The sequence below is a fragment of the Papaver somniferum genome, chromosome 7 (assembly GCF_003573695.1).
Source record: "Papaver somniferum cultivar HN1 chromosome 7, ASM357369v1, whole genome shotgun sequence".
Classification (NCBI taxonomy): domain Eukaryota; kingdom Viridiplantae; phylum Streptophyta; class Magnoliopsida; order Ranunculales; family Papaveraceae; genus Papaver; species Papaver somniferum.
The window spans coordinates 145,136,372-145,150,833 of NC_039364.1; the positions used below are offsets into that span (position 1 = coordinate 145,136,372).

The window sequence follows — 14,462 nt, forward strand, 5'->3', positions numbered from 1 at the left end:
GCCGATGTTATCTGCCACGACAACATCGATTCCCTGACGAAGCCACTTATGGAGGAGCAAAGACTATCCTTTTCGGTCTCTGAAGCAACTCCAAACCATAGCATCGGCATCGACAAGGATATGTGGAGGAACCCCATTCATGGTCTCAGCATCAACAAGAATTTCTGGAGAAAATTCAATTGTGATATCAAGCATCAGTCTCAGAAGCAACATTCGGCTTCATCAACTATTCATTCTCTGAAGCGTTACTCTATGGATTGTACTTCTTCAAGCCATAATGATTCATATCAAGATATGTAAACATGAAAACATGCTAACATGAGCGTCTTCCCAAAGCCTTCCCGGCAGACGAGCACAAACCAAAATCTACAAGATGTTCTCATCGCCTCTACAAGTAAGATACGACATGCTCCAGGCCATGGGTTTACAGAAACGTACTAATGGGTGAGGAATGGGACAATACTTCTTCAACGAAAGATGTTCGTCTATGTCTCTTCTACAACATACCAAAAGGGAACATCAATCGGGCATACGAGCTGAAAGATATGGCCTTTACCGTCAGGTCTACGACATCTGCAAAATTTGTACGGGATTACAAATTACAAATGTGCATGCTTCGTTGGCTGACCTATGCAACTCCAAATTGAGTGATTATTTGCTCATGTGATAACTCAGTCTCTTAGATTCAAACGTTGGTGTCAAGCATCGAATTACGACGTCGTATGAGGTTCCTATAGCTTCCAGAGCATACAACATGCAAGCAGCAATTCTTAGACGGGATTCATAACCTCCACAGTCGATCGATGTTCACCAGGTCCTTCCGATAAATCCTTCATCAAGGTACCTCCAACTTCGACCACCTAGGTCTTTACATCAATTTTTCTACCTGGGTCCACTATCTGGGTCTCACCAGAAGAAGGGAAAACGAAAGGGAGAGACTTAACAAAATACTGGGGACTGACGGTCCACTGATCAAGACGATCGATTTCACAATCCAAAACCAATCAAGAAATCAAAACCAAAATAAAACCTCGCATCTCTCAGAAGTCCAAGGTTCAAGATATCATGGAAATAAAACTAAAGAAGGTCGGCAAAATAAGATTTCTACTTTTATGCATCCTCCAAGACTTACAAAGCAGCTTTCTCCGCCCCAGCTTCTTGGTCAGCTCAGCAACTTCATCCATCTTCTTCAACACGACATCACTGGTGGTGAAAGGAGTGTCACCTTCCACTTCTTTCCTGATAGCATCAATCTTTTGACGAAGCCACTTCAGATTGAAGCCAAGTTCTTCGGCTTTCTTCAAGTTGTACTCCCAATCAAAGAGTACATCCCGGGTGACAGTATTTCTAGATATGATGCGGATATTATTTATAACACGCAAGCTGGCTTTTACTTGCCTCGTCAAGATATAGCTATGCTCCGGATCCTTGGTATGACGATGTGCCCATACATCTTCCACGGTTTCTTGTACATAGCAGCATATCCAATAGGAACGCTAAATCCACCAAAAAACCTGTGATATGGGAGTATCTCACAAAATGGAGGAGTAAAAGCATTCCCTGTGTTGGGATACTCATGCACTATTATCCGGTTCTTAGTCTCTGAAGCAGCGTCAGCAATTATGGGAACAACTTCGGTTGGAGCAGCTTCTTCCATTCTCGATTCGGGTTCCACCATCTCACGCACAATTGGAGTTTCAGTCACCTCCACGGCATCAAAAAAAAGCGTTACATGACCTTGAGGTACAGGTATAGAGGTCTCATTATCAACAGCTCCATGGTTGCTCAAGTCATCATTGTTGGATCCATTATTCCCAACTTCAGCATTTGGAACCTAATGTGAAGATTACAGGGAAATAGAATGATTCAAGCGTGGAAACCCAACACAACCATAAAATCCAGCATGTAAGTGAATTAACATCATCTAAGTACGCATCTAAAACATGAGCAAATAGTGTAGAATCCATGAAACACGTTTTTCAAACAAGCTCATCTGAAGAGATTCTACACTTCCATATATTAAATGACTAACTGGGAGAAATTGGTAAGGAATTTAAGGTTGGGTCATATACCATTCTCTTTGTATAGATGTTGTCTACAACATATCCAAATTTCATAGCAATCGGATGAACGAGCTAACATATGTGGCCAAAACATCGGACAATATGCAATCTGGAAAAGTTCTGAAGGTCTCCTGGAAGTTCACTATTTCGCCTTTTTCAGGCCCTAAAAATGCTCAAAATTCAAAAAGCTTAAATCGTAAAGCTTGGAAATAATCTGGGCTTGAAGATACATATGCAGATCGCGAAAATCCGACTTCGGACGAGGATTCTACAGCGTTTCTAGTAAAATCTGAAGTCTGGAATTTTCTGGTGACGTATTTCGGCAAAGTTATCCATAAATTTACATGGCTTCTCATTCATTCATTCACAAATCAAAAATTTCATACTTCTATGAAGAAATTACAGGAGATATACTTACTAATGGAGTCTCTAAATCATTTGAAAGCTCGACAATGCCGGAATCTCCGTTGGCAACGCCGCTATCTCCATTCGGTTCAGGATTTCAGGAATTCTCCGTATTCCCATGTCCCAAAGAAGAGTGTGCTTCATCAACATGATTCTTATCTACAATGGTTTCTTCCTGGATTCATCAACAAGAATTATTATTATTTCATGCAAGGAGATGCCACGATCACCTGCACGAAAGAGATACTTACATCGACTTCTTCATCACTGCTGGATTCCTGAATTGTTTGCCCGATAACAAGTTGAAGACCTTCAATCGATGGAGCAAAATTTTGAAAAGAAATAACAAACCTTGGTCTCGTGATCCTAACTGCACGGGCAGGGAAAAGTCATGACACAAGGAGCGCTAACGACTCACCAAAGAAACGGTTGGGTACTGCACTTCATTTGCATGTAGCCCTTACTTCTGTGTTTTCCGCTCCCGTAGACTTTCTTCCATTTCCGAGGATTCCACGTTGATCCGGGATCTCACTATACGATCATCCTGTAGTAAAGCTAATGGAATAATTAGGAGTACAACTCAGTATGAAGGATCTCTCACCATCACTCAGAGGTCCCAGAAATACCATTTCTTGAAGTTGCATCCGTAGGGATGTCATCTCTGGAAACACCATCTTTGGAAGTATCATCATGGGAGTCAGTCATTCTTGCAAAGTGGCTATTTCAGCACATCGTTCATACAAAGTGCAAGATTAGACAAAACAATGAATCATTGAATAAAGGTGCTCACAACATTGTCTACAAAAATGGTAACCATCCAAATCTTACCTATTTACAATTTCACTAGCTGTAGTAATTACAATCTCGAGAATTTGTTCGCTCCTTCAAACCTGCAAAGACGAACAAAATTCGTTATTCAAAACCATAACGTGATTTTCATAAAATTGTGAACTATTCACGAAACTTTCACATTATTTTCAACGTGTGAGCGACTCCCACCGAGTGAACACCCATTGGTTTTGTGCATACACTATCAGATCACAAAATCCATACAAATAGTATTTTATCAAAAATTGTTAACTTCTAGCAATTCCTGAAAATCAAAAACTTAATTTCACATAAAATTTTCACTGTGTGAACATTCACTGGTTTTTCAAAAATTGGACAAATGTCCATTCTACAATTGTGAAAACTCACATACAGATATTATTTCACCGTGAATAATTGTCTACTTTGAACAGTTGTTCAAAAATCAAAGCATTGATTTTACAAAATATACATTTTAACTCACGTATCATTGAAAATATATGTATATATTCTTGCTCTCTCTTTGAAACGAGAGTTTATTCCTTTTTGTGAAATCTCACATATTTAAAAAATAAAATTTTCTCTTTCATGAAAACGTATAGACAAATTTTTTATCACTATATTTTGTTTATTTCTTAATTAACAAACGAACGAACGTCTGTTCCTAAAACAAGGATTTCCTTTTTTGGTCCCGGACCCGTAAATCCTAAACCGACCAAAACTAGACCTTCGGTCGCTCAAATCAGCAGTGCCTCATCTCTCCGTGCTCACGGGATGACGCTCTATCACATTACCAGGGTCTCCACCCGAAAAGTTGCGCGCATATGGCGTCATTGGGGTAAATTGGAGATTCTGAGAATGCCTTTGTAGACTAAGTTCAACCACTGATCTCTCGTCGACTGAAAATCACCATCTAGTGCTTACAGCGGAACATGATTGTCCCTCACTAAGCAGGGGACTTAATGTTGATGGTGGATTTTCAACAAAGGTCAAAACCGTAAAATCATGATACTGCATGTTTCTGACACGGCTTCGGGAATCCATGTGACGATCGTGCTTTACGAAGTATGATGCATATGTCGCTCGAAAGGCCTCTCCGGAGCGTTCGACACCGGGCATGTCATCATAGCCTCTATGTAGAATAACGTAATTGGGCGGTTCTCCGTAAGATTGGGAGCTTAACGTCTTCATGATGTCGGTGACACTCATTGTTCCCTGACTATATAGAGGAATTCGCCTCTACATAGAAGAACGATTGGGCTGTTCTCCGTACGATTGAGACCAATAACGCCTTCAGGAGGCCGGTGACACTCATTGTTCCCTGACTATGTAGAGTGCCCGTGTATAGACTCAGGCGGTCCTCCATACATGAAATGTTGAGAGGGAAAAAAGTCTTCGAGACATTGGAAACACTCGCTGATTCACTGACTATACGCAAGAGATTAAATTCTATGTCATATTCACCACTGAATTCCTAGAAGATAATCTATCTTATCTCATTACTCCTATTTGATGATCAAAATGGTAATAGATAAATGTATTACTCCGATTTCATGATCGAATCCGCGGCTGATCTCATGAAATGGTAATAGATATTACTCTGATTTCATGGTCGAACCCACGGCTGGTCTCATGAAATGGTAGTATCACCACTTATTTTATTACTCTGATTTCATGGTCAAATCCATGATCCCATGGAATGATAATACCTATTTTATTATTCCGAATTCATGGTCAAATCCACGGCTGATCCTATGGATTGATAATAAAAAACTACCCACTTTTATTACTCAGTTTCATAAATCATTCTCCACTGAATTTCATAAATTAGTGATAAATACTCAACAATCGGGCATCTGGACCACCACTGAGTAAGCGCCATAAAATGGTGCAAGTGTACTCGACAATGATGCATGACTGAGCACCCGGATGCACAAACGAGTATTCAAAAATATGGAAAATGAGGAATCCTACACAAAACAGGAGAGATAAGCAAATAATAATAATAAAATAATGAAGAGTCGCCCATGGGCCGGGCCCGCCGGCCGGCCGTGCCTTAGCCGTGGCCGGTCCCATGCCTCTCCCATTATTTTTCTTATTTTATCATTTTCATGAACTCATGAAAACTCCCTCATCCCAGCAACTTTCCTTGTTTGAGAAAAACTCACGGTTTCTCCATATGTTGATGAACTCACGGAAAATAATATAAAATTAGGGAAAGGTGTGCGGGACCGGGCAACATAGCCGGTCGGCCATGCCCAAGCCGTGGCCGGTCCCACACTTTGCAAACCGTAACATTTCATAATTATAATTTCCCTCAACTCATGAAACTCCCTTGTTTCAACAAAAACTAATGGATTCTCCATAACTTCAAAGATTCTCCATAACTTCAAGGATTCATGAAGAATAATATTATAAAATAGGGAAAGGTGTGCGGGACCGGGAAACCTAGCCGGCCGGCCATGCCCAAGCCATGGCCGGTCCCACACCTTGCAAACCCTAACTTTTCATAATTATTATTTTCCTCAATTTATGAAATTCCTGGGTTTGTTCATGATTTCTTCATATTTTCTCATATATTGCTCAAATCACGAAAACCAAAAGCCAACATGGTCATACGACTGGCTAGCCTCTCACGGTAATTTTTAATATTAAAACACTTTTATTTTAATATTTTCAAAATATTGATGAATTGAGCATACATGCTCATTCCAACAAAAATCAAGAATTTCAGTCAAGATGAAACTCTTCTGAAAATTCATAATGTTGCTCGAACACACATTAGAAAATACTGAAACTCTCAGTACATAGACATGGACACCACTGCAACACGTGCATGCCTTCATGACCGACCAGAGTCATCCCTAAGGCTTGCACAAAGCCGGTCCCACACGTTTTCATAATTCTGACCTAATTTGATCAATTGCTCATATTAGGCCCAAACTCTCTCCAACCAACCTGGGGATTGCTCAAACGGCCAACAACTGGTCATCTGCCCACCAAGAGCGGTCCCATGCTCTCTTGGTCGGTATCATCTTTCATACCTAGGTTTTATCACCCAATGTTGAACCCAACAATATTTCAGTAAATGATGAAACCAACATTTAATCATCATTTTTTCACCAACTCTCAAACTGAGAACCCTAGTGCATGCTCATTCGAGCACTGGGCACCACATGGACGCCCATCATCCCATGTGGTCGGTCCCTATATCACTCATGACCTATTTTCAGCGACCCATCAACTATGATCTGGAATTAGGGTTTCGAATAAAATGTTCTACGAATCATCCTTCTGAGCAAGATTCAAGAACTAATGAATTTATATTGATTCAGCAACCAACGTCTGAATTAATCATATAATATTTGGTAATCTACCAATATTTTAATATTTTATTGGGTCACGTCACTAATAAATATTTCGTATTATTGAGCATACTTGATCAATTGCTCAAATATTGATCCATCTATCAATATTCAGTGAATTATTAGTAATTTGTCGAATTGAGCATACTTGCTCGATAAATTATCAATATTTAGTATTTTGTCGAATTGAGCAATACTTGCTCAGTTGCTCGTCAAATTCTCAATATTCAGTAATTCGTCGAATCAAGCGATACTTGCTATCGCTGGTCAGTAATTCATCACTGAATCTACAATACTGATACCACTTCAGAGAATTACATGTTCGATCCATGAATCGCTAAGCATTCACCACTTATGCTCGATTCAACAAACCCTAGACTCACTGTCTAATCAGTCAACAACTGACTAATCAATACACGTATGTTACTCAGACTCCACGATTCGTGACACATCAATCACGTCAAATTGGGGGATAACAACTAGAGTTTTGGTGTTGCGGCCTACAACACGTGGATTCATCCACAACGAGAAATATGAGTAAGTCGTGTCAACGGTTGGAGGAGTTAGCAAAGTAGTGGGTAAGTGATCAACCCAGTCTCCGCACAACCTGGAACTGGCTGTACCACGATCTCCCACTTTCCCACTCTTTCACTCAAGAAACCGTCACACTTACAGGGATCAAGGTGTTCATAACTCTGATAATATAAATAAGTATATGAATCCATGATTGAAGAAGAACAAACAACAATTGATCACTAGCTATCAACTGTCTACGCAGAATTCCTCGAGAAAACTACTCTCAAAAATTCATCAATCCATCAGGACTTATTCGAACTCATCAGTTCACCACAAATTGCAGAAACCTTAAACACACCCACAATCCTTGATCATCACTGATACCACACAATTCTCAGCTTCCCTCCTACATATCAACCCATCTCCCTCTTTGCGACCGAATTGACTCTGGAATGTCCATTGACTTGGTTTAGGCCGGAGTCATACAGATTTATCTCTTGAATCTAAGCACTCCCTTTGAAGTGCATCTGTGTGAGGATTAACATTTCGCTTGGCTGAGGAGTCTCGAAAGCACGCTCGTCTCTTCACTTCCTAAAAAACCGGTGACTCGTTTTTCCCCATCCACAATAGGACGTATCTCTTTAACAGTAAGAGATTTACCAAGAGCTTTTAGTTTAACATTGAGTTCCATATTCTCTTTAGCCAGACAATTCAGTTGAATGTCTTTATGTATGATCTCCTGTTTAAGAAGATTTTTCTCTGTCTTTAATAATACTACTTTAGACAGAGATTTTATAGGCTTTAGGAGTTTTACCAACTCTTTATCAGCATCTTCTTTTCCATCAGAGATGGACACAGATGTTTCGCAACTTCTGGATCATGAGTCAACGAAGTGGTAACATCTTCAACTTTTGAGTAGTCAAACTCTTGCATAACGTTAACTGAATCAGACATAGATTCAATTTCTTATAGGTTGGATCGCACCAAACACAGATTGTTAGATATTTTCATGTTTGCCTGCTCTGATATCAATTGAAAATGCGATGGTACCCAAATATACCTCAAGCTAAAACTTTTCCTACCTATAAGTCCTTTCTCCGAAAGTGATTGTCTGTGGACTGAGTCGAGACAATGCAACTAATCGGTTCACACTTCGTGTGATCGTCTATGGATACGATATCGAGACAATACAACAACAAAGTATGTTTACTTGATAAAAAGGTTCGGACTTAACCAAACACAATAGGATTGCTTATCAAGTAAATAGTAATTAACGTTTGTGTAATTTACTTTAATTGTAATAAAACAATTATAATGTGGAAATATAAAGTAAATGACACGGTATGATTTTGTTAACGAGGAAGCCGCAAATGCAGAAAAATCCCGGGACCTTGTACAGAATTTAATACTCTCAGGATTAAGCCGCTACACAAAATTAAACCAACTTCGTATAGTTGAGACCAAGCAACTAAACCTATAGTTCACCTAGTTCCGTCTGTATTCCCACGCCTCCAACTTATGAATACGTCACGTACTTGGAACAATTCCTTTGTTTCGTATTCCAAACACTAAAGGAACAACGAATCTGTTTGGTATCAACTCTATTCAACCAAGTGATGTGAGTCAGACAAAGGCTCTTCTGTTTATCTTAACATAAACTCCTTCGTCAGATTCTTAGATCTATCTTATGTTCAATCACCAAAGGTAAGTGTTAAGATTTTGCAATCAATACTTTTAATCACAAAAAATTGTATTGATGCCGATTTACACAACTAATCAATCCAATCTACCACAAGGATAAACCGATTATAGTTGGATCCTCTTATACCGAAAAAAGTATTGTGCACACAAAAGATTATGAACCCCAAATCAGAAATCTTCAATATCTTCTTTGTCTTCAAATATTCTCAGATCTTCAATAAATACCTGCACACAACAACTTGAATCTCTTGTGATCAATCACGCACAGAACGGAGTCTGTTATCAACGGATTATCACAAGATCGTCTTTAGCACTAACAACAGTCTAAAGATCCATGTCGAAACTTCGATCTAGTTTGAGTGAATCTTATATCAGAAGAGAAGATTCTCAAGCATAAACAAACTAGGTGCAATCAAAGTTCAACCACCGTTAGTCAATCAAATCAATTGAAAACACAAGATAAACCGCAATAATCTAGTTTCCCACCAACGGTATTCGTAGAGCTTCTCAAAGAAGACTTTAAACTGAGCGGCCGTAAAATATTTCGCCTAATTAGGTTACTCTCCTCTCCGAATAGGCGGCTTCACCAGTAAAAACACAACCGAGGAAGTTTGCAGTCACGAAGGATTAGTTTGGTAGAAATGCAAACTTCAAGTATTTATAGACAAGGAAGTTTGGCCACCAAGGAATTTCCAAAACCGAAAATATTCTCAAGGATATTCAATATATTCCAAATTCGGTTTCCATAATTCCTGCAAATGCTCTGTCCAAAATAATGACCGAAAATCTCTTTGGAAAATCTCAACTAGTAAATGCACATTACTAATTCTCATTTTCCTAAAATAAAATTAAGAACTTTAATTAAAATATTTTTAACTTATTTATATTTCGACCCTGTGATTTTCTTCCTGTAGCTATTAAGGAATAACTTTGAACAATAAAAGATAAACATTATTGTACGTGTTCAAAATATGTCAACATCCTTACTTTGCAAGTCCTCTTTCATACTTACAACCTTGAAACCGATTTGCCACACTTCCAAACAAGTTTAGAATTGGGTCATCTGACTTTCAAGAATTGTGCGATTGATTAAGAAACACTCAATCACAAATCATGGGTTTAACGGTTCTACCTCCATGTGAGTACTGTGCATAGTCACACTAGCTTTCCAAAATTCGGATGACTAGGTACTAGGATCGGTTCCCCACATATATATGGTATCTAACTTATATGTGTTGCACATGTCCATAGGATCGGTTCCCCTTTCTGCTACAAACTTGATGCACCTCATACAAGGATCGATTCCCCTTTGTGATGTGTTGCACCTCTTCATAGGATCAGTTCCCCTTTACCCAGTTTCGTTTCAACAAATCACAAACTCGATCATACCATCTCAGGTGATTACTTAAGATCGGTTTCACTAATAAAAGTCATACCAATACGTAAGTCAGGCCTTTGTGAATAGTTTTACCAAGAACACAAACAAGTCGTGAGCGGTTATACTAAATCACACATATTGGATGTTCACAAGATATTCAATGAATAACAATCCCAATAACTCCTGGCGATTTCCTTTTCGATTCATAAACAAGTTTATGAACTTACTTCCTTAAAACACATGTAAAACATTGTTTCCTAGGATGAAATCCTCACCTCATACCCATACATAATCACGATAGCATTTAAACGATTACGTCGATGTCTTATCTACAAAGTTTAATGGTTAAGAAATAAACCTCGTATTGTATTCCTTAATACTATGTCTATCTAGAGAGTTCATGCTTCGCAGTTTCGTTTTCAATATGCACGACTTGAAAGATACGTTAGGGAATGAAACAGTTCAAGTCAAAGATCACTAACCTCAAGTGGAAGAATGATGTTGTCGTTGTAGCTTCTTACTTCTTCAAGTCTTCGCAATATTTGTAATGTCTCATATCCTAATACTTTCAAGCTAACCTATACGAAGTTGACCCCAATACATAATCAAGCGACTCTTAAAATGAGTTTTGATTCACTAAAATATGACAACCAAACTTGACATACCAACGCTTGGTGGGTTCAACCGAGCTATGCTCTAACAACCGAAAATTTAATTTTTTCGCTTCCAGAAATCATTTTGAAAATATGTGTCCAGACTAACTTCTGAATTTTTTGTTTCCAAAAGTTAAAAAGTAATTTTTGGAGTGGTATCCAAACATGCTTTATAGTGCGTTTGGTTTGGATATCAGAAATAAAATATTTTGGCTGCATCAAAAAATTAATTTTTGGCTTCCAGAAGTCATTCTGAAAATGTGTGTCCAATTTTCTAGACTAGTGGTCCCTACACTACATCCAAACTCCTTAAATTGGAGTGGATTTCAACAATTATTATAGGGTTCGAATCCCTACCTCCGCAGTGGGAGGGAGCATACCATTTGGTGATTGACGTGTGTCCAAGTTAACTTCCGAGTTTTTTGTTTCCACAATCCAAAAAATAACTTTTGGAGTGGTATCTAAACAGGTTTTAGTGACGGACGAGGTTTCGCCCATTTGATGAACCCAAAATGGGCGAAACCAGGACGAGACTCCCGACCTCATCTCTCTAATCTTCCATTTACGCGCCTAAATAGCTTCGATATCAGTCAATTGATCATCTCCTACTTTTGGTCATGACAATTCCAAATCAGAAACTTCTCAAAACTCTAAGATCAGTTTTAACCTCTGACACCACTATCAAAACCAATTATGAAAGTGCAAACAAAATTTCTGAAGCCCTTAAAACTTTAGGCTGCAAATCTCTTCTCCAACCTAATAATTTTCCCCTCCTCTCAAATCTCAACACAGACATAATCCATCTTGTTGTCTCTAACCCTCTTCTCAAACCCACTACTTGTTTAGATTTCTTCAATTTTCTTAATGATGATAATAAACGATTTCTCACTCCTCCTACTTATGAGCATGATCTTCAAACTTATATAACCTTAAGTTTAAGGTTATTCAAAGACAGAAAATTCCGAATGGCAAAATGTCTTCTTAATCATGTTGCAACTCATGAAAATCTGAACTGCCCAGTTTCAGCTACAGCTTCTTTGGTGGAGAATCTTTGTAAGGATTCTCATACTTTGAGTGAATTTTTTGATATGTTTTTTAGAGTTTATTTAGAGCAAAACATGTTTGAGGAGGCTTTTCATGTTCTTGATCACATGAAGAAGAATAACTTGGAACCGGATACACGGTCGATCACGATTGCTGTCGATAAGCTTTTTAAGAATGGAAAGCTCGAGAAGGCTAGGTTCATGGTGGTGGGCGGAAGTAAAGGGATTAAACCAAATATTTTTACTTATAATGCTCTGATTAATGGGTTTATTAAAATGGGTAAATTTGAGGAGGTTCATGAAATACTGGAGTTGATTGATAACGAGGGACTATCAAAAAATGTTACAACTTATACACTTCTGATTAATAAGTTTATAACTGAGGGCAATACTGAAGAAGCTGAAAAGGTGTTTGCAGAAATGCTTGAGCGAAAGATTGAACCTGATATACACGTTTATACATCAATGATAAGTGGAAATTGCAGAAGTGGAAATATGAAAAGAGCATTTGCGTTGTTTGATGAACTGTCTGAGAAAAGAATAAATCCTAATGTACATACTTATGCTGCATTAGTGAATGGTCTTTGTAGAGTTGGACAAACGGATGCGGTGAAGATATTGTTAAAGGAGATGCAGTGCAATGGAATTTATTTGAACCAGGTGGTGTTTAATACAATAATGGATGGGCATTGTAAGAAAGGAGCAGTGCATGAAGCTTCAAAATTGTTTGATGTAATGGAGAAGAATGGTATTAAAGCTGATGTATTTTCATATAACATAATTGCATGTGGATTATGCAAGTTAAACCGAATTAGTGAAGCAAAAGCGATATTGCTTAGTATGGTAGGTAAGGATACTCTGCCAAATTGTGTAAGCTTTACTATTTTGATTGACATTCATTGTAAAGAAGGAAATATTGCTGAAGCGATGAGGGTTTTACGTGATATGGAGAAGAAGGGTGTACAGCCTAATGTTGTTACTTATAATGCTCTTATAGACGGGTATTGCAAAAATGGGAAAATGAAGGAAGCTTGCGAGATTAAAGATGTTATGGAAAAGAAAAGGATAGTACCGGATGTGTATACTTATACGTCGCTTATGCATGGGAATTTCATGGTTGGGAATGTAGACAACGGGTTGAAACTGTTCCAGGAGATGGTGGCAAGGAGTTTGTCACCAAATTTGGTTACTTACACTATGATGATTTCAAATTTGTCTAAAGAAGGGAGATCTGATGAGGCTTTCCGTTTGTACGACGAAATGAAAATTGTGGGTCTAGTGCCTGATGATGCTCTATACACCACCCTGGTTGGTAGTCTTCACAATGAGGTGCCAAGAAACTCTTAACTAAGGAAGAAGACAGGCGCTTTTGTTTAATTTTTCAATAGCAATTGCCAAGAAACTATTACCCTTCATTCCTGATAAGATTGAAAGTATTGTTGGCTTGTAAAAGCATGGGTAAAGTGTATGAATGAGACATGGTGGTAGTTTTCAAGTAAAAATGGCATGATTGAATCTGGCTCATCTTTCTGAGCAATTAGATACCGTATGGCATCTAGCTAGTGAGACCCAGAAAAAGAAATGCTGCACCAGAAAACAGGATACTGGTATGTTTGTTTTTTATCTGGGATACTAAAGTTACATGTGACTTGGAGTGTGCAACCGTTGTTCCTCTTAGCGGATATGAAAGAGCTTGGTAGTTTGGTATGCGACAACCTAAGTTTGGCAAGTTCCAGATGAGGGGATTTGGATTTACAATCATTTCACTGCCGAAGGGAGTTACAAGGTACACTCCTATCCTTAATATGCTTGCCGGGGAAATATGGTATGGAAGAAACTATCTCAGAGTGTGTTTGATGTTGTTAATAATGATTTTTCTTGTACCAAGTTTTTGCGTTAGGATTGTTATCAGGTTTTCACTTCAGCTGTTGATGATTGCTCATCATACTTCTCACCCAATTGGTTGCCACGAGGCCCACAACACACAATGTAGTACGGTACTACGATATGTCGGTATCACTCCGATAACACCGTGTGGGGTTTGCGGAAATAAAGGCCCAGTGATCCAACTCCAACGGAACTAGCCCAATTCGGCAAACCAAAGAACCATTTTCTGGGCACTACTCCATTTTGGAGGGGACTACTATTTGATAAGAATATCACCCTATAATTATAAGGGGTGTCCTAAAGTGTTGAAATGATTCAACTACCCTTAACCTAATTTAATTTAAAACCAACCTAATAACCACTTATATATATATATATATATATAACCACCATCTCCTCCCACCATCGCCGCCCACCACTACCGACCACCACTTACCACCTTTGACTACCACCACCACCTCTATATGTATAGCTTAATTTAAATCATTAACAAAGATATTCTCACAAACCCATTATTTGTCATTCATTTTTAGTTGAAAAAATGAGAAGTAATTATCAAAATGAGTTGAAAATGGAAGTTGCAGAGAGAAGTTCGGCTAGGAATTATGTGAAAAACTTTGTCGAACTAGCCGAACTCAACTTTA

At 38.5% G+C, this 14,462-nt stretch overlaps 1 protein-coding gene across 1 annotated transcript; it reads left to right on the top strand.

The window, feature by feature from the left end:
- The first annotated feature begins 11,400 nt into the window (after positions 1 to 11,400).
- Positions 11,401 to 13,890, top strand: LOC113298646 (pentatricopeptide repeat-containing protein At2g32630-like). The gene has a single exon (XM_026547438.1). The coding sequence runs from the start codon at positions 11,506 to 11,508 to the stop codon at positions 13,276 to 13,278; it is 1,773 nt and encodes a 590-aa protein (XP_026403223.1). The 5' UTR covers positions 11,401 to 11,505; the 3' UTR covers positions 13,279 to 13,890.
- The last annotated feature ends 572 nt before the right edge of the window (positions 13,891 to 14,462 follow it).

Bases quoted from the DNA above. Each gene is read 5' to 3' on its own strand.
- LOC113298646 (XM_026547438.1), top strand. From the start codon at position 11,506: ATGACAATTCCAAATCAGAAACTTCTCAAAACTCTAAGATCAGTTTTA.